This window comes from Talpa europaea (genome assembly GCF_964194135.1).
Source record: "Talpa europaea genome assembly, chromosome: 12".
NCBI classification, from domain to species: domain Eukaryota; kingdom Metazoa; phylum Chordata; class Mammalia; order Eulipotyphla; family Talpidae; genus Talpa; species Talpa europaea.
The window spans coordinates 94,538,695-94,559,128 of NC_140079.1; the positions used below are offsets into that span (position 1 = coordinate 94,538,695).

The 20,434-nt window shown below is 41.4% G+C and overlaps 1 protein-coding gene and 1 pseudogene across 3 annotated transcripts in view; one reads left to right on the forward strand and one right to left on the reverse strand.

Annotated features, from left to right (window-relative positions):
• Positions 1-20,434, forward strand: part of PARN (poly(A)-specific ribonuclease) — a gene marked incomplete at both ends in the record, with an annotated part of 137,131 nt that overhangs the window by 30,670 nt on the left and 86,027 nt on the right. For both annotated transcript variants that reach the window (XM_084250657.1, XM_084250658.1), the window contains 3 exons: positions 16,036-16,091; positions 17,998-18,084; positions 20,344-20,418. In XM_084250657.1, the coding sequence (XP_084106783.1) occupies positions 16,036-16,091; positions 17,998-18,084; positions 20,344-20,418 (218 nt within the window). The remainder of the gene's footprint in view (positions 1-16,035; positions 16,092-17,997; positions 18,085-20,343; positions 20,419-20,434) is intronic.
• Positions 7,396-7,985, reverse strand: LOC311182086 (actin-related protein 2/3 complex subunit 3-like; annotated as a pseudogene). The gene has a single exon. The product of its transcript is annotated as an actin-related protein 2/3 complex subunit 3-like (transcript).

Sequence of the window (20,434 nt, forward strand, 5' to 3'; positions counted from 1 at the left end):
ATATGAATAACTATAAGAAAGTGAAAATCAAAATCAACAAAAAACTATGAACCAGAGACACTCTGGGGGGTAGGGGGCGGGAGGGGAGGGATTGGGGTCAAAATAAGGGGGTTGCAATTGTATGGGGAATATAAAAATAAAATTTATTATTAAAAAAAAGAGAGAGAGACACAGAAAGACACAGTGCAAGAGCGAGCACACAAGCACGTACCCCAACAAATTTTACATGTGAGATAATTATGCTTATGTAATTATTATATGATTAAATAATATTATTTCTGAGAAGATGTTGGTCATGCAGGGGACTTTTAAAATTAATATGTGGGGACGTTTCAATGGTCATGGTGTTCTAAGCCTTCATTGGAATGGATTCCATAAAGTACAGGCTTGCTCGTATGTCTTCATTGTTGGGAGAAGTCAGTATGATTTAGGGAGAAGTCTAAATTCAGAGCATTTTCAAAGCATCTCTCGATTATTACTTCAAAGTGTGGTTTGTTCTTTCTTGGCAGAGTTGAAACTAAAGTTATGGATGTGATCCACAGGCAGCCCGCAGTTTGGCTCTGTGTCAGAGCCCTAAACCTTCATCTTTACCCCAGCTCTCTTAGCAGGGTTGGTTCTAGGAGATTCTGGGCAAGCGAGATAGGAAAAGGCAGCCCACATTGATCAGCACCACTGCCAGTGAGAACTACTTCAGTGTTGGGTGGTTACATCATCTCCGCACATTATATACAGCACTTTGCAATCCTGTCAGCGCAGGGAGGGGCGGAGACCAACTCCTTCAGTGTTTGTGTAAATACCCATAGCACAGGGCTCATACATAGGTAATAGGCTACAGAGATATTTATCCCAAACATCTGGATTCCAATAGTTTATCATATTACGGCTTCCTATTTTTTGAATCTTCATTCTTTTTTTGTGGCGGTCTAGAGGTAGCTGGGTTTGACTTTCAAAACATCTTTCAAAGAAGACAGGGTGACAATGTAGTGTATATTGGAGGTTAAGTTGAATTTTGCTGTATGGAAAATTAATTGGGTAACCACCGAGTCCTTGCTGTCCATCTAGTTCCTCATGGTTTATTGAAACAGGATTTTCTTAACTCTTGTTTGGGGTAGTGTTGATCTTCGTAAATCTTTGCACAGGCAGCTCATGTCATAGACCATGGAACTGAGGCTGACACTAAAGATTGCTGATTGTTGCTATCCCTGCATATGTAGGATGTTATGTTTGTTGTTCAATAATATTTTTCAACTGGGAGATATTTACTCATTTTGTTTTTTTTTTTTTTTTTTTTTTTTTTGTTTTTTTTTGTTTTTTTTTTTGTTTTTTTTTTTTTTTTTTTTTTTACTCATTTTGAAATATTTAAAGCAATGATCCTGCTTTTCCACTAAAATCAACTCCTTATAAAATCAAGTGATGGGAAGAAACGAGTTAGATAGAGCTTGTATCTGGTTTACCAGTAACTTGTCTGACCAACATGAAGAGCAGTCAAAAAGAAGAAAGGCTAACTTAAGATTTCATATGTTTTTATATCAATTTAATATTGATATGCAGGACTATTATTCAACAGCTACACCTCTTCATTTTAAATTGGGACATGATCCATTCCGTGTCTTTTTTCCCTGAACATAGATGCACGTGAAAAATCATTGAGGATTCAGGAATCCTCTTGTGATAGTGCACTGAAAATTCTTGCCAAATTTGATTTTTTGCTCTGTTTCCCCCCATTTGTAAGGAAAGAATATTTTCTTTATCTTTGAAGAGAAAAAATTCCAGCAGTATTTACAACACAAAATAAGAACTGTTTTTACTACTCTATGTTGGTCAAGTATCACTCTAGCTTGGTCAAGCACAGACTTAATTCTTAACCCATTTAAAAAGTGGGAAAAGCATTTGCTTCTTTTGACATCTCTCTCTGTGTTAATATTGACCTCATTCTTATTGACATGGATGTTCGAGCTATGACATTAAAATTTGGATTTTGTCATGTTTTCAAGGTCACCCTGGTACAAAAATATCCACCAGTTGCCATCCACATTGTCTCAAGTGGTCGACTTTAGAAAAATCTCTATATTTTTCTGAAGGTTTATTTGCTTTGGCACCAGGCTTTTCTAAATGTGAGCCTAACCAAATATGCGTAGTCCTAACACAAATTTGGATGGACATCAAGCTACCCACATATGCAAATAATATTTTGTTCTGCTTGTACCAGATTTATGTTTAAAAAGTAAACCTGAAGGGGAAATAAACTCCACCTATTTCTGTATTATTCTAAATTAGCTTTTGGCTGGAGTCCGTAGGCCTTCTTGGGAAGGATGTCCCAGCAGGATTTCATCATGGTGCCATTTTGTCCCTCTCCTAGCCCAGGGACCTCCCACAGTTTCCTTGCTGTTGGATTCAGAATGAAAGTCCTGAGGGAGCTGAGCGAGGAGACCCGGAACAGGCCGCTCGCTGCTAATGGCAGGCTGTGGGGACGCACGCCGTGGGTTGCAGCCCTCTGGGCAGGAAACGGCCGACCTCCTTTTATAACTGTGGTCACTTTTAATCAATGCCTGGAAAACCAGACTTAGAGAAGCTCCTTTGGTCAATCCTTTTAGGCTGGAAAGAACTAAAAATACTCTGCTTTTATTTTATATTGCACCACAGAAGCGCAGAATCAGACTTTTGCCTTATGTTCTATTAGCAGTCATCAGTTTCTGCAAGACACCTTAAACTCTTGTAGGTAACCTTTTATGAAGGGTTTTGGGGAAGGTCATTTTCCTCTTACCTCAGTTCTTAGAAAGAGGAAGGAAATTAGCAAGTTTCTTGTTTCAGCTTTTCTCCGTAAGTAATTAAACTAAAAAGAAAGAATCACCGCATATTACTATGTAGGACGGCCATCTTGTTCACAACACAGGTGTTCTGAATCTCACCAGGATTCTTCTAGACATCTAGGGCTTCCTGGGCTGACACAGTTGGATGTTTTTTCCAAATCATAGTTGAGGAAACAAGCCATAACAAGGAGCAAGATATACTGTGGACAAATGATTTCCTTCTATGTAAAACTAGGCTAAAATTTCTCCATGGAGGTTATAAAGATTGTGGGAGATCTGAAAGGACTTTGATAGCACCTAGTACTTTATCTCTTTAGGTGCCCAGTATATATTATTTTCCTTTCTTGGAATATAAAAGAGTTTAACATACAAGGAGGTTGAAAAAAGCAGATGTGGTGGCAGAATATGTTTCTGGTTTAATGATACAGAAGAAACTTTGTCATCCTGTGGGTATAAAATTGGAGTAATCAATGGCAAAGCAAAGGGTCCCCTTTTACTAGTACCTACCATTTAGTGTTGGCTGATAAAAAAAGATGTTGATGAAGTGTGTCAGATTGGTACATAATGGCAGCAAGATTGCTTTGATTTGGAGCATTTTAAAACATTTTGGTATTCATTTGGAGACATCAGTTTATGGAAGGTGGTGGAGGTACATACAATAGCCCCGAGCCTAGAGTGGGAGACACGGTGCCTGAAGTAGAGCACACTGGTGTTTTCTCCCCTTTCCTACATAGAAAGCAATCCTGTGCCAGCAGCAGCTTTTTCTTATAAAATGTATGAGTTCATATTTAACATCAGAGAGGTTTTAAACTGATAGATTAGAAGAAAACAAAATACTAAAGACTAGCACTGTACCTTCCACCTATAGGGGGACCCTCTGTAGCCTTTCCTGTTTCTCCCTCAAACAGAAGAGCAGAAGGTACTGGAAGAACAAGAGGGTGAGGCAAATCTGTTCTGATTCCTGGTGTTTGCTGTCAGTTTTCAGTTCTGTGTGTCCTGTTCAGGTCAGGTAGAAGTGGTACAGTAACCCCGCTCACCCCCTAGAGACTTCCAACTTGCCAGCATAAGCAAATTATAAGACAATTGGTGCTATTGATATGGCACATGGGGCCATGAGTGTCACAACACTCATCCTAATTGGTTTCTATTTGCATTTACAATTAAAAGTCATTTGATTTCTCCAGTAGGATTGCTTAACCTCGGGACATGGTGTCGTCCCTGGTCTCTGGGCTCAGGGACCAGCCCCACTCTGATACCTGTGTCATCCTGGGCAAGTGCTTAGCATCTCTGTGGCCCACTTTCCTATTCTGTCAATTGAGAATGCAGGTGCCCATTTTAAGGATGTAGGGGGTAAAATGCACAGTGCCTGGCATGTTGTGGGCCTCAGTCAGCTGCTCTGCTGTGAGAACACTTGTACTTTGAGGTTGTGCTTCTCACACCAGAGGGATGAGCCTTTGGAGGGCTGTTTTGTTCTGAGAAGGCACTGAGAAGGCATCATATGTTTGTAACTTTTGTACTGAACCTGCCATATAAGTCGGGCTTTGTATTCAATTAGGAGTCTTGAACAGGAATGAGGGGAGGGAAAAGACTGCTTGTAACTAAAATGTGCTCAGGGAAAATATTTGAATGTCTTGTTTGCTTTTTTTCCTGCTTTTCCCATTTGGGGTGTATAGTTATTTCCGTCTATGTGCTGTGTAGCAATTTCAGTTATAGATTTTTATTGAGAGAAGAGAGCAGAGAAATAGTAGTAACTAAGTGACCCATTGCAGGGTTTTTTAAGATATAAATTCACATACCATACAATTCAGTGGTTTTTTTTGTATATTGCATTATTAACATTTAAAAATTATGGTGTCACAGTAGTATATATATATGTATGTATATGTATAGCATGCAGTTTGCCACTTTAACAGTTTTTAAGTACACAGTTCTGTGGCATTAATTGCATTCACAATGTTGTACAGCCACCACCACTCTTTCCTTGCACACCTTTTTCTCTCCCCAGGCAAAAACTCTTATCAAGCAGTAGCTCCCCATTCCAACCGCCCTTCCACCCCTGGTGACCTCAGATCCACTTTTCTGTCTCTTGAAATTTGTCCTTTTATGAACTGTGTCTTTTTGAGCAACTTGTTGCTTCAGTGAGATTTTAATCTTTTGAAACTCTTGACATTTTGCAACACCTGGAGCATTTTCCTTTTTTGTTTGGATTGCTGTTTTATGTTGAGATAACTTCTTGGGCATGAAAACCTTGAGATGTAAAGCTATGTAATCACCTCAATGGGACAGACTCATGGGCCAGGCAGCGGGGCCTTAATGAGAGGAATGGCCTTGGGGTGGACATGCTGGGCCGCTGTGGTGGGATGCTCGTCCTCTCTGGGGAGGGGGCCGCACACCTGTGACATGGAGCTGGTGAATGGCCACTTTGTCAGGTAGCCCTGAGGGGTCTTTTGACCTGGTGAGAGCTGTTTGGTGTTGCACCAAATGTGGCAGGGTGTACAGAGTGTCACTGTTCCTGTTACTTTCACTACGGTGAACTTCCAAGAAAATACTGTGAATGGAGTTTTTCGTGGTATTGGGGGGCAGTAGTAGAGCAGCACAGTGGCCTTTGTGTTCTCAGCTGAGCAACTGTGGGTGAAAATCTCTCTCTCTTGTCGGGGGAAGGAGGCAGAATTGCTTGATGGTGGTAAAATATTTAGAGACACTGGCCAACCTAGAAGTTGTCTTAAGGAAGCCTTTTGTAACTGCCTTTGGTTCTTTATTGACAAGGTCTTGCTACGAAGTTGCATTGGGAACAAGCAGAAAAATCTACTCAACCTTTTGGTTGCAGTCACATGTGCTGCGCCAAACCTGCTGGTGAGGCTGTGGTGTGTGGGCAGCAGAGGGGAGCGGGCAGCCCCCTCCATCTGTCTGCCCCCAGAGCAGCTATGCCGGCCACAGCTGTCCCTCCCCCAGAAGGCCCAGTGATGCCTGATCCGAGGAGCCCAGGGCAGGCAGGATGGAGACAAATCATAGCAGTGGTGACCTTGGGAGGTTTTCTGCCAGATTGGCAGCTTTGCCAAGAACCTGGTGGTAGTTGTCCTTCAATTTTATATGAATGGTGGTTGAAGGAGTAACGTCCTCTCCCTTCTTCTACCAAATGGGTTAGGTGTGCGGACTGTGGTGCTGTTGTGGTGCTGTTATGTCTTGAATCGTAAAAGCCTAGGAAGCAAACCCTTCCGTGAAAATGAAGACTATTTTCTCCCATAGTGTGCAAATTTGGAATCAGTGGGCATGAGGAGTAAAATCTGTGTTTGTTGCAAGTGCTTCCCACAGCCTCCCCGGTTCCAGAAGGCCTAAAGCCAGTTCCTCCCTACTTCCCTGAATGTATCTTTCCCAGTACACAGAAGTGTTCTTCTCTCCCATACCCTAACCCAGGCCTTTTATTTTGCTCTGAGTCATGTTCATTTCATGGTAGGTTCCCCAAAATACCAGGATAGAAAGAATCCCCAGAGTTTGGCTTGGCATGATTACCCCGAAGGTCGTCAGTTCTTTGATTTTCATAAAGGTGACAGGTAGGTGAGTCTGAGCAGTCGGACCTCCTCAAGCCTTTGCGCTAGCTTCTGAGGCCAGGGAGGTAGTGCGTTTCCATGACTTCTTCCGGTGCCAGAGGTGCTTGCCTCAGGTTGTGCCTTATTGCATTCTCCATGGCCAGAGGACGGACCAGGTATGCCGCTTCTGTGGCTTCATCAAGGGGTTGCTTTTTAAGGAACTCTGAAAGCGTCGCCACCCTCCAGAGTCTGCTTGGCATGCCAGCTGTGCCGGCTCTCTGGGGGCTGCCCGTGTACTGAGCTCTTCCAGCCTTGCATTTGCTCTGGTTACTTGAAAGTACATTTCCCTCGGGCTCAGTAATTTGTTTACCATTACGATAAACAAGTAATTTGCTGAGGTAAAAAATTCAATCTGCCCCTGGATCTACATTTCAGCAGCTCTCCTCCGCCATCATCGGGTATTGCAGTAGTTTCCTGTGGCTGCTGCAACAAGTCACCGCAAGCCGGGTAGCTTGAAACAATAGAAATTTATTCTCGCACTGTTCCGGAGGCCACAAGTGTGAAGTCGAGGTTTAGGTAGCACTGTGCTTTCTCCAGAGGCCCTGGGGAGGAATCTGTTCCTCGGCTTCTTAGCTTCCAGAGACTTCTGGCATTCTTTGGCCTGTGGCCACATCGTGTGGCCCGTGCCTCCACGGTCACACCGCCCCTGGGAGTGCATATTCTCTCTCCTGCCTTTCTCCTCTAAGGACACTCGTGATGGCTTTTAGGGTCCATGAGGATAGTCCAGGATAATGTCTTCATCACAAGACCCTTAATTATTTTTTTTAAGATTTATTTATTTATGCATAATGGGGGATAGGCCAGAGATGTAGGGGGTGAGAGGATTCACCAGAGACAAAGTGGGGAACAGAACAGGAGGTTGATAGAGAGCTTTTCAAGAAAAGACAGGTTCACTTCTCCTTCTGTATAAAACTCCAAGATATAAATGCAAAGAACTGTGTACATCTTGCTGTAAAGCGCTGTCCATGGCTGACGAGTCGGTGTCTGCTGGGCTGGCTTTACTGTCCAGGGCCTGAAAGACTCTTGTTCATGAACTGTCGCTTCACAAAGCAAGTCCACCACTTGCTGGGTGTATCATTCTGTGGATCAAAAACCTTCTCGCAGAGTCTCAAGCTGGTCTCTTGCCTCAGCTGCTGTAAGTAGGCCCTCATCCCTTCTAAACAAAGGAGGTACAACACATCCTCTCCTGTTTGTTGGCAGGTTTGGCATAAATTGCATTTACTGGAAACCCAGGTTCTCCGGGAATGGGCAAATTCGTGATTCCCAGCGTGTACATTTCTTTCTCACCTTGGCTTCTGGAATTACACTTTTGGAGTTTCTTTAGACACTCAGAAATACAGAGAGTGATATATATCAAGGTCCTATCAGCTTCATTCTTAATTTCATAGTTTTTGAAGAAGACATTGGCTTTGAAGTAATAGATGGCTTCATCCACAATATCTGTATCTTTTGTCTCTATAGGGGCAGGTCCTTTGAACTGACTCCTGATAGGCAAAAGTGCCATGTTGCCAATCAGTCTGGTTTCGTAGTCCATGAGAGAAGAGTGATAAGCCGGCATCCTGCCGGCGTCCAGGTGTTAGGCGAGGGGCTGGTCAGGGCAAGCCAAGACCCTTAATTATTAATGACATCTGCTAAGTCCCTTTTTTCCCAGTAAAGCAACATGCACAGGTTCCACGGGTAAGCGTGTGGACTCGCCTATTTGAAGGCCACTGCTCAGCCCACTCCACACATGTTAATGGCAGAGTCAGAGTTCTTAGGTGCTCCTTGCATTCCTCTGGTCTGGCTAGGAGCAAGGAGGCCACAGTCATTTCCAAGGCTACATAGCCATTAATCTATAAGAGTCAAGGGTTAGTAGTGTACAATCCTTTTAAGAAATTTAGCCAAACTACCAAATATCTCATTCAAAAGCTTCTACTCTTCAGTACTCAGCTGCGTGGCTGTACCTTCTGACAGTCCTCAGAGGTGGATGATGAGGTCTCGATTTTAAAGCAGAGGCCATGGGCAGAATCAGGGACACGCCAGGACTGGCCTCCACGTGTGGGCTCTTTTTCTGCAGCCCCTAGTCTTTAAAGAGTTAATTTTACAGCTGGTGGTGCATTTTCTTAAGAGACAAAGCTAGTATCTTTGGAAGATTTCTTTTTCTCTCAGTGTTTGGTCTGAGCAGTGATTCTAAAAGATATTGACTTTGACTGTTGGATTGTGTGGGGGGCCGTTTCCTCTGACATTTTACAATCTGTTGTTTTACAGGCCCTGCAGACGTTGCCTTTGTATAATGCTTAGTTTAACATTTTTATTTGAGGTAATTTGATAGGGTTCATTAGAGGGAGACTGCTCAAATGAGCTGCTGGTTTTCTTTCTCTCCTCCCCCCTACTCCCTTTCCTTTTCTACTTTTGTTTCTCGCATTGCCTCTCTGGTTAAGAAAGGGCACGAGTTGGCTGCAGGACAAATGTCCCGGTAATGCTCTATTTGTCAAAACCTCAAGTAACTAGTTTGAAAATTGTATGCCCCCCACTTGAGTGAAATTAAAATAAAGGATGCCACATTCATTCCCTTCTAGCCAGTGGGCGCCCTGTGATTTTACACAAGAGCGTTCGTGAGCCAAATAAATGTGCTTATTTTGTGAGAGGTGTCTGCATGCTTCCTAGTCTGGATGATAAAATTAGTTTTTCACAGCACATAAATATGTATCACGATGAGCCCGGCACACAGGGTTCTTAGGAAGTGCTTTAATGCTGTGCCCTGAAGCAAGTGCCAAGACCACTTGCAAGTGCAGCAGAGCTGGCAGTTGGTAAAGGTTTCCATTTTCCTTTGGAAGGTTGGGGACCGGGGTGAGCTACACATTAATTCACTGCTCAAATTGTGTTGAGATTAGATTCTACTCAACATTTCTGTATCCCAGTCTGCAGTGGCATAAGTGGAGTGTGATTTTACTTGGAAATCTCCTTTTTGGAGAGAAAGCTTTTTAAGAAGATAGTCTTAACGAAAGCTGCTGAACAAATCACATTTTTACTCATTGAATGAAATACTGAGTTTCTAGGAGGAAGAATGAAGAGTTTGGGGGCTTGAGGTTTTTTCCTTTTGCTTAGGAAAGAGACCAGAATAAACTGGGTTTTGTTTGTTTGTTTGTTTTTTTTAAGATGTTATAACATTAGCGATCCTTCTAGATCATTCAGGCTGGCATGGTGTATACAAACCCGACATTGAGAAAAATAAGCATATGTATTCAGACACCTCCAGGTCCCACTCAGCCCTGAATCCTGATGGTGGTCGTGGTGTGTGGGGGCCGGTGTCAGTGGGCAGCCCAGTGCCCAGGCAGCTGTGCAGACAGGGAAGGTTGGCCTCTTGACCTGGAGGAATGGCTCTCTTTGCCTCCTCTTGTTCCCATTGCCTTGAAAATTCCGTCTACTTGTCCCCAGAGAGTAGCCTTAGTTCCTTTCCCTGTGCTCTCTTCTGCAGGAAGCACTAACTTAATCAGTCCTTAGGGTATTACTACTACTACTAACTACTACTACTACTAACTACTACTACTACTACTGATGATGATGATGATGATAATAATAATAAAGGTCTCCAGGACATTTGCACCTCTTGCTCCACATAGGTACTGTAGGATCTTGGGGAGTGATTCAGTCTAAAATCCTGACTTGTGCCTTGATGCTTCTGCTGAGACGCCAGGCCTTGAAAGTAATTCAGGTTCAGGTTAAACACCAAATGTGGGAGTAGGAGGGACCATCAGTGTAGGGTTAGTAGTGAGGAGCTTTGGGTCTGAGTCCTGACTGCCCCATGGTGGCCAAGGGTAAGCCCCTGAACTTGAGGGAACCTGCTTCCTGATTCCTTGACTAATGGACTGTCCTCCCAGACAGCAGAGGAGCAAATGAGGCTGAAAGTGCAATATATTGTCATGTTGGGAAAACATTTTCTTTTCCTAGTGGAGACACATGATTACCCACTGGAAGAAAAAGAAGCCTAAACAGGAAAAGACACTTGTTAGTGAATTTCCTACCAGTATTTTTTTTTTTTTAAGATTTATTTATTTATACAAGAACCAGGGTACAGGCCAGATGTTCAGGAGGGTAAGAGGATTCACCAGAGACAGCGGGGAACAGAACAGGCAGAGTGACAAAATACACTGCTGAGGGGAGCAGCGGACGAGTCAGGAGAGGTCTGCTGTGCCATGTGGGTTGCTCTGCGGCCGGGGGGGGATCAAACCAGCACTGCAGAGGCTGCGGACAGCTTCACAGCGTGGCGCTCAACCGCCTGTACCACCAGGGAGGCCCCCTACGAGTATGTTTTCTTTCTCATCTGTTTGTTGAGATCACATGATCTCATTTACTGATTAAGATTACACTAGTTACAGAATCTTGTAATTAAAAAACATATACAATTAGGGATTTTCTAAGGACAGTAAAGCTAGGGTATCATGTGGATGGCTTTTCACAGTTTGCCAGGTGGCACCTCATGGCTCAAGTAGAACTCTGCCATTGTGCTGGGCCTCCCATTGGCTGGGCCTCCACTGCCCAGGCCTCTGCTGCCCTGTGTGTCCACCATGGTGCTTTGTCAGTTGCTCCTTAAAGTGGCCACCAGTGCAGCTCTCTCTCTCTCAGCTTCTCATAGAAAATCTGTTCTATGGGAGCAAAATTAAATATTAAATATTTTCCTTCCTTTCTGAATTGATTTGTTGATTTGTTACATAGATTTGGTAAGGCAACATTTTTTTTACTTCATAAATAATTTTATTTTCATTTTTTCCCAAAGTAAATGCTTATTTTACAAAGTATTGGTGTGCAATGAATGAAAACCAACCAGTCCTGCACAAATAGGTTGAGATGCATTGCTCTACCTTAGTAAAAATTGATAGCTTTAGCTTTTTCTATAATGTGAGGGTTTTTTTAATATATATTTTATTTTATATATTTTTTACGTCATTTGTCATTTTTGCACAATGTATGCATTTTCATCTTGGTTATAGTCCCCATACAATTCCCACCCCTCTTGTTTTGATCCTACTCCCTTCCCCCCCCCCCCACAAGTGTGTTTCTGGTTTATAGTTGCTTGTTGATTTTGATTTTCACTTTATTATAATTAGTCTTTTTCCTGGTCCCTTATTTAGGTTTTCTAAATTTCTGCTATGAGTGAGACCCTCTGGTATTTTTCTTTTTCTTTCTGGCTTATTTCGCTGAGCATGATCCCCGGTAAGGCAACATTTTAGAGAATTCAAATGATCTTTTCAGTTCCCAGAGATTTGGGCCCCTGGGGCAGAGCATTCCTGAGTCACCTTCAGGACTTTGTGCATTTGTGAACATCACGTTTGGCCTTTTTTGTCTTCTTGCACTGGCTGCTGAAAGTAGGTCAATCCTGGCATTGTTTTGCAATCCTTTTTTATTCACCAGACATCTAGGGAATGTTTTAGATAAGCCAGAATCCAAGGCAAACTCTTGTGTCATCAGAGAATAACCTTTGATCTCGGTGTACTTCTTAGAGCAGTCTTGTGCGTTCTGGGGTTGCTGGTGGCTGTGTCTGAAACTTGTTGGTGAGATCAGAGACTTTTGATAAGGCTGGAGGTGCCCACCCCCTGTGCCGTGCACTTGCCTCTCGTGTTGGCCCGTCACTGTGCTGCCTTCATAGCTAGAGCTCAGAGTATGATGCTAGAGCTGCTCAGTTGTGGCCAGTTCCCAGAACAGGTAGGATTTTTTCCTGCGAGTTGCCAAGAGAGGAGTAGAAGTCATTTTTTTAAACTTCTTAAAAATGAGAACAATAGCTATTGGTAGTAATTGCCCCGAATTTGTCTCTTCCTGAGAGCTCATTGCTTGCCACAGTTGTATTCCTGGTTCAGGGAGTAGTCAAAACCTTCAGTTACTGCTTCCTACATTTTGAGGTAGCCTTTGGCATTTGTTTCACTAGATTTGTGTTGTGCTAGGCCAAATCTTTTCATGCAAACTAATCATAAAGACTAATACTTTTTTGGAGAAGTTGGCACGAGTCATAATTACCCAACTAATAAGCGAATCACTACAAATAGCAGTTAACCACACACCTTGAACTCACCCTTTTCCTGTTAACTCAGTGAATCTCAGTGTCTGAGTTGGTAGGACTTGGCCTGTGTTTCTGACATGTTCCCAGGTGGTGCCGGGGTAGCTGGTCTGGGGAACCACAGTTTGATAAGGTCTCAAGGTTCTCCTGAGAAGTTTCGTTTCTGGAATGAAATTCTTTGATGACGAGGGTCCCTGTCACATGGTCTTGGTCACAGTGTCATACTACCCTGGTCAGCAAGCCCGAGGGGGGATGGCTCTTGGCGAGTGCCACATGGGTCAGTGTATGGGTCATGGCAATGGACATCTCTGGAGATAGAATCATCGAACACTGCCCTCGCTGTGGAGCCTGTTAAGTCTGAGCTGAAGTTCCCCATCTGATGAGAAAAACCTGGAGTGAGCTGTGAGCTTTCTGGATAAGTCAGAAAGCTGGGATCAACAGCATCTCCAGTCATTTATAGTGGGACTTTAAAACACTGACGATTAAAAAAATAATTAATTAATTAATTAATTAAATAAATAAAACACTGACGATGTCAGAAAGAGTTCAGTTCATCTGTTGGCCTTTAGCATGTGAATTGAGTTATACAGTTTCTTAGGATAGAATCCTGGGGTCAAACTGGCCACTGTATGGAATGGGAATTTTAAGTTTAGTCTTGAAAGAGTTAGTGTCAATCCTTCAGAGAAGTGCTAAAATAAGATTTCATCAGAAAGCGTCCTGCTCCCTCTCAAGCATCTTAACCAAATTGCAGCCCTCAGGGACCCTCACCAAACAGAAAGAATGAGAAATGTGAGTGATGGTTGAGTGTCGCTGGTGCCTGCAGATGAAAGGCCTGGTGGGAGGGATTGCTCTTCAGTCCAGCTGACAGGAATGTCCTTTCTTGTATGTATCAGCATCTCTGCTTGCCTCCGCATTTCCTCCTTTGTTGAAATGAAATCTGTCAAGTCAGATGAGCAGTTCATCAGATCATGCCAGGGAGTCAGTGTGTGCCTTTTGATGGCCAGTTCCTGCGGGCTGTATGCATACAATGTGGTGTTCTCACTTGACTTCACAATGCCGGGGTGTCACAGCCGGACTTGAGGGGCTGGGGGACATGCCCCTTTGCTGCAGCTCCACCACATTCAGCTGCAGTTTTAGTGGGTCTCGGGATTGCAAGGCCCAGCTCTGTCCACTGGCACATCTGCAGAGCCTCACTCACACAGCTGGTTTCCTGTTCTTCCCGCTTTGGGACTGTTGCAGTTCTCGCTTTTAAAGTCCAGGGTAAGCTGGAGACAGAGGGGGAAAGTGAGAAGTGTTATTAATAATTCATTTGAAACAAGTTTTGGTTTTTTTTTGACAGATTATTGAGTAAGCAGAAAGGTAGAGTCAATTAATTAATAAAAAATCTTTGGACTGTTTCAGCTGAGAATAGATTTGAAATAGCAGCGGTGATATTTACGATTCAGGTGAAATATTAGAGAACAAATAGCCTGGATGTTGCTTGACTGAAGGTAGCTTTCAAAAGTGTTTTTTAAACATTCACATGGTGAGATAAATTTGGGAAGTCTTATCAAGAGTAACCCTTGTTTGTATTTATAGGAAAATAGGTTTTGTGTACTTGTTATTGAGATGTGCTGATTTTAGAAATAAAACTTGCTCTCCACACCTCTTCCCACCTCAGGTGAAGGAGCACAGGCTGCCGAAGGCTGGCTCCCTGGCTTGCCACTTTTGGGCTTTCTCTAAACCTCTCTAGTTGAAACCTAACCCCCCCTCCCGTTTTGGCAGCCTTTGTCTTCTTGTTTACGTTAATGAAATTATAGTGAAAGGAATGTAAAAAAAACAAACAAAAAAACCCCCAAAGCTCATTTTCCCAAACCCATTGGCTTTTTTCCTGGGGGAGGGGCGGGGGGAGAGGTATTATCCTTGGTGTAATGACATAAATATTTTACAAAGCTGTAATCTTAAAATTTTGTGCTTTTTAAAACTTAAAATTGTACCACCACTTATCTACGTTTTGAAGTTTTGGACTTATTTTGATTGTTTAATATTCTGTTGAAATGATGAACTGTAATTTACCAACCCCCATATATTATTGAATCTCAAGGTTGGTTTTGATGATCAGGTATTTGACAGCATAACAAAGAGCATCTTGTCAATTCAGCTTTTACTTTTCTTTGAAATTAGCGTAAAAATTAATATTTTTGTGGTTTCTGATACACATGAACTTTTAAATTAAAGTCTTTTTTTTTTTTTAGCTTGGACACCATCTCTAAATTTACTAAATGGATAATTGAAAATTATCTGAATCATAAAAATATTCAGCCTTCTAGTTCAGGAATAATTTGCCAGTTTCTGGTTTCCAATAATAGTAATAGCTGCTACCACTGAGAACCTACTACGTGCTTTATGTTCTTATTGTCTTCTGACATTGCAGATCCTGTTTCTTAAATTCAGCGAAACAACTACCAGATCAGAATAGTTCACATGAGCCTAAAATAAATTTGGTTTCTTCAGTTTTTCACCTTAGGATCTGGTTTATTGAATTGTAGTCCAGGGAACAAGCTCTCAAGCCACCGAGTACCATGACTTATGTTTGTTCTGGTGTCAACACAACAGTGTTTTTCTTGCTGATGGTTCCATTTGTAAACTAGATCATGCCCTGCTTGGCTTTTGAATGCCTGGTAATAATGCAGCTTAATTGCAGGTCAGTGAAGCCAAACTAATTGCTTCTTGGGCACTTGGACTGCCTTTATAATTTGCTGTATAATGTGGTCTCTACACAATATATCACTATCTTAACCTCATTAAAATCATCTCACAAACAAGAGAATGCCTGATAGTTCTTCCATAATCTCACAAATAAAAGAAAATTGAATGGCATTACCGAGAGTGGTCGTTTACAAATACACTTTAATAAGTGCTTTTGTATCCCTTTTGGAAGGTGTACCTAAACTAATTACAGCGGTTTCTATCAGGGTGATCATTTTCTTTACCAAGGATTGGTTTGCATGGGGATTTTAATAGGTTTTCAATGACAATGATGGTGTGAGTTTTTGAGATTGGCACTTACTTTACAACAGAGAGCTAGCCTCTATATGATCACAGTGAGCTTAGTCACTTACCCCAGACTCTGCAGTCCACCCAGTAAGAGATAGATCCATCCAAATGATTTTGCATTTCAGTGAAAGAAAAGAAACTGTACTGTTGTCCTCAGCTCACAAAACACCAACCTAAGGGCCACTACTCAACTCATAGGGACAGTGTTCATAAGCCAGGAAGAGGGTTAACACTCAGAAATAAATATTTGTTTTCTCACTTTCTCTTGACTAACAAGGCAGCTCTTTGTTGCAAATTTCACTCCTTTCGCAATGCTTACTAAATAGCCTCTGAGAACCAGGACTGGTCGTGGGTATTGGGCATAACCAGTTTGACCAATTGGCTCCCTATTTATGTTGAATATATAGCCCTAGAGAAAAACTTTTGATGTCCATCTTAAGAACTTTTACAAATGACATTAGAAATGGAGTAATATAATCAAGAAGCATCTTCGAGGAAATTTAATAGATGCCTGTATCAGTTTTTTAAAAGAAATTAATCCATTACTTCTTTTTTTCTTTTCTCTTTGTAGGTTATTTCTTATGAGAGTCATGGATATCCCCTATCTAAACTTGGAAGGCCCAGACTGTAAGTGAATTTTTATTTTCTCATTGCCTCTGCACATTTAAGTGTGTGTTTTGGAAGGGATAACAGGAAAACTATTACTGAAGAAAGAGCTTTATTCACTTAAAAATGGGCAGTGATTTTGTGGTTGATAGGAATACTGTGCTTAAGTTAATGGTACCCTCGGGCCTTGATTAACTCATCTCTGTACTTAAATTTTCCAGTTGATGCATGAGTTGAATTTTTAAAAACGATATCTTCTCTCTTTTTTTTTTTCAATTTTCACTCAGAACTCTATACTCGTAATGTCCTATAAGATGTACAGTAGACTTTAAGATGCACTAGCTATCTCAGTAACCCAGTAAGCACTTTACTTTCTAGTTATTTGCATATGCATATATTTAAGCTTAGTAGGATGATTTACTTTTCTTATTGAAAACCTTAGAAGGATAATTTATTCCCATCACCCTCCGCCCTTCTCTCCCATTGCTCTTTCCTTGCCTTTGGTTTCTTTGCCTTCATCAATTCAAAGGGATGTAGAAATGGGTGACTCCTGCTTGATGATGACAATCTTTTGCACAACAGTTTGAGGCCATGCTTTGTCATACTTCATCTCAGACTAACATGTTCAACTGTCGTTTTCACAACAATTCTGCAAGCTGACTCTCCGCAATCCCAATTTACAACCAGGAATGTGCAGAGCGGCTGGGTTCTTGCTCGGAGTTGTACAGTTACCCTGTGGGTCTGGGATGAGAGCACAAGTTTGTGACTCAGGACAGATGCTGCTTAAACACAATTAGCCCATTTAGTGTGGACAGTGTTTTTTTTTTTTTTTTTTTTTTTTTTTTTAAGTAAATAAGCACATGTGCAATTAGATTTAAAGGAGAAAGCAAAAGTTTAGTAAAACAGGGCCTCCCTGGTGGCGCAGCGGTTGAGCGCTGGGTTGCGAAGCTGCCCGCGGCCTCTGGGGCGCCGGTTCCATCCCCGGCTGCTCCCCGGCCACCAGAGGAGGGTCCCACATGGCGCACAGACCTCTCCTGCCGCCCGCTGTTCCCCTCAGCAGTGTACTTCAGTCCTTCTGCCTGCTCTGCTTCCCACTCTGGCTCTGGTGAATTCTCTCACCCTCCCGCGCTTCTGACTGTACCCAGTGCATGTATAAACAAAACAAACAAACAAATAAATAAATAAAACATGCCTCTATTAAAAAAAAATTTCTTTAAAAAAAAAAAAGAAAAAAAAAGTTTAGTAAAGCACCTTGAACAGGACAACCCTTTTTTTAAAAAAGAAATTTGCATAGGAACTTCTTGAAAAAAGATCTTTCTGTATAGCATGGCTAGTGTTCAAGTTGTAGGTTCTATATATTTATTTAAAAAATTTATTATTATTATTATTATTATTATTATTATTATTATTTTGATGTAGAAGAGCTGGAATGTAGTCCAGAGGTGTAGGGGATAAGAGGATTCACTAGAGGTAGAGTGGGGAGCAGAACAGGTGGATTGACTGAAATACACTGCTAAGGGGAGCAGTGGGTAAGACAGGAGAGGTCTGCTGGGCCATGTGGGTTAGTTCCTTGGCCAGGGATTGAACTCAGGATGTAGCAGTGACAGTGGTGGGACTTAACCTCTACGCCACAAGGGAGGCTGTGTTGGGGTTCTATGAAGTATCAGAACCTTGTGTGTAGGCTAAGATGGCAGAGTTCTGCCAATCCCATGTTTGGTAACCCATGTTCAGTAACCATGTAGCATTCAGAATGCTAAATAAACAAATACACAATTAGATTAAAAGGAGAAAGCAAAAATTTAGTAAAACATCTTGAAAGGACAACCCTTGGTAAAACTTGGCCTTAGTTTCATCAAAGAACCATTGGTGTAGTGTTCATTTGTTCATTTTTCAGCTATCAACCTCTCATTAATAATTTGTCTTATAGTGCAACCTAAACGTGACCATGTTCTCCATGTGACATTCCCTAAAGAATGGAAAACCAGTGACCTTTACAAGCTTTTCAGTGCCTTTGGTAAGTAAATCACAAGCACACACCTGCTTTTTATGATTTTGCTACACTTGTTTTAGAGATACATGGATGGCTTCAGTTTGAGCATAAATTAATATTAAGATAAAGGTTTTAATCTTACCTGTGGAATTGTGGAGGGGAGCTTAGTATGCTGCTCTATTTGAGCTAATGTGATCTGAGGAACTTGGAGTTCCACAAGGGAGTACTATTAATTCATGGAAAGTAAGGTGTACTTACTATGATTGTCCTGTTGCTGACCATGGAAAATAAGTTGAGGACAAATCATTTCCAGTGTCAATTCAGAGAATGTTTGTTTGATAAGGGCAGGTGGTTACCACTTGCCACTGAATAGTCAAAGCAGGCAAACATGTTTCAGAGGACCAAGGCGCGTGGTGTGTGCCAGGCAGAGTGGCTGTTTCCTTTCCATCAAGCCAGGCAATCATGTTCAGTTGAGCCTTTTTCTGGTTAGGGTTATAAAGGCTGTTAAGCTCATACGTCTTCAGCATTGCCTCCTTATTTTAATAAATGAAGTATTTAATTTGTTTTCTTTGAAAATTCTTGGATAAAGTGAATGGAGGTAGCAAAAACCTAACTGCTCAGGCAGACTCTTTAATGAATGTTTATGTATCTCAGCAGACTGGTATGTGGCCATTAAAATTATGGAAACTGTTTAAGAGTTGGTAGAGGTATTTCTGTTTTAACATTTGGAGTGAAAAGCAGATACAAAGTAGGATCTCTATATAACTAAAAAAGCATTGTATAGAAATCAGACTGCAAAGAAGTATCATGTTATGATCAAGAAGTGTTTTAGGTAGGATTTTTTCTCCCTCTTTATGCTTTTCTGTATTTTCTAAAATAAGCACGTTAGTTTTTGTAAGTAAAAAGCTTTACACACTTAATTTTAGAAAAGTAAGTGGAACCATATTTCTGAAAAGTTATCCTAGTTTTTGCTGGTAGTCTCTAAGTCTTCTGAATTCTAGTCTTGGTTTTTAATTTAAATACAGATAAAGAAATGCAGTGACTCATTTCCTTTGAAAGCTTTTGATATGTGTTTTTTTAAAATCTCGTATTAAGTTCTTATCCCTTTGTAGTCAAATTTCGACTAAATAAAATAAATGCTTTCAGCTGTGTGACATCAGGCAAGTCGCCTCTCTATCCCTGTGTCTTTGGTGAAGGTAATAATAACAATAATCATCAAATAATGTTAATGCCACCTCTTTCATAGGCTTGTCATAAGGGTTAAATGAGCTAATCTATAGACTAGTGTGTGGCATATAGTAACTACTCAATAAATGTTTACTGCTATTATATATCTAAATGACAATATGCACGGGGGAAGAGGGAGAGGTGACCCCATGATCGTGACTTCTGTATCTGAGAACATAACAGGGGGCCTCACTGTGCAGCAAAAAGTGAGGGTTTTTTCTTTGACAGTGGAAGATAGTAACTGTCAAGGATTCTAGCCTTTGAAAAATTTTAGCAGGAATTAAAATATTTTTCATTGCTAAATTCTGGTGCTGTTTATATACATTTAAAAAAATTCCAGTCCCCTGTACTTCTTCAGGAAGTGTGGCAGCAAATAACTCGATCTCTGCTTTCCTTCTTCGTTTCTCCAGCTTCCTACCCCACTGTTCCTCATCACCTTTCTCCTCCTCAGCCATCTCCATCCCACTGTCTGATCGAACTCGTGCTGCAGTGGCTGGAGATAGCTTCATAGCACTGAGACTTTAACCCCTGCCAACAGGGAGTCCCCCCATTTTTCATATTCTTGCTACATTAATTCATTTTATGTTTCTACTCATAGTTTTTGAAGTTTGTGTCTTCAGAAAGAAATAGTTGTGTTTTTGAACTTCTGTGGTCTCTGATTTTTATGAGTGATTTTGGAAGGAAAGTCTCTAACTTTGGCTAATGATGAAGCACCCCAGGATTTAAAAAGTACAATAATCTGAATCATATGCTATTACTCATATGATGAGGCACCCTAGGATTTAATCCAGAAGGGATCTTTCTTTCATTTTTAAAATAAATTTTTAGTAGCTTCCCCCCTCAACCCCCCCGTTTTTCTGTTCTCTTGAAGTTGTAAGCCAAATAACTGCTATACTGTTATAGTAGATTATAGCTGAAATTTTGATCAGGTTTTAAACCAGCACCTCATCTCTCTTTCTGTTAATACATATACTGAAATATATCAGATGTACATGTGAAATCTGGTAACTATCTAAATGATCAGGTGTTCACTCTACTTTTAATTTGATATTTCAGGTAACATTCAGATATCCTGGATTGATGACACATCAGCATTTGTCTCCCTCAGCCAGCCTGAACAAGTACAAATTGGTAAGTGTTTTGGACT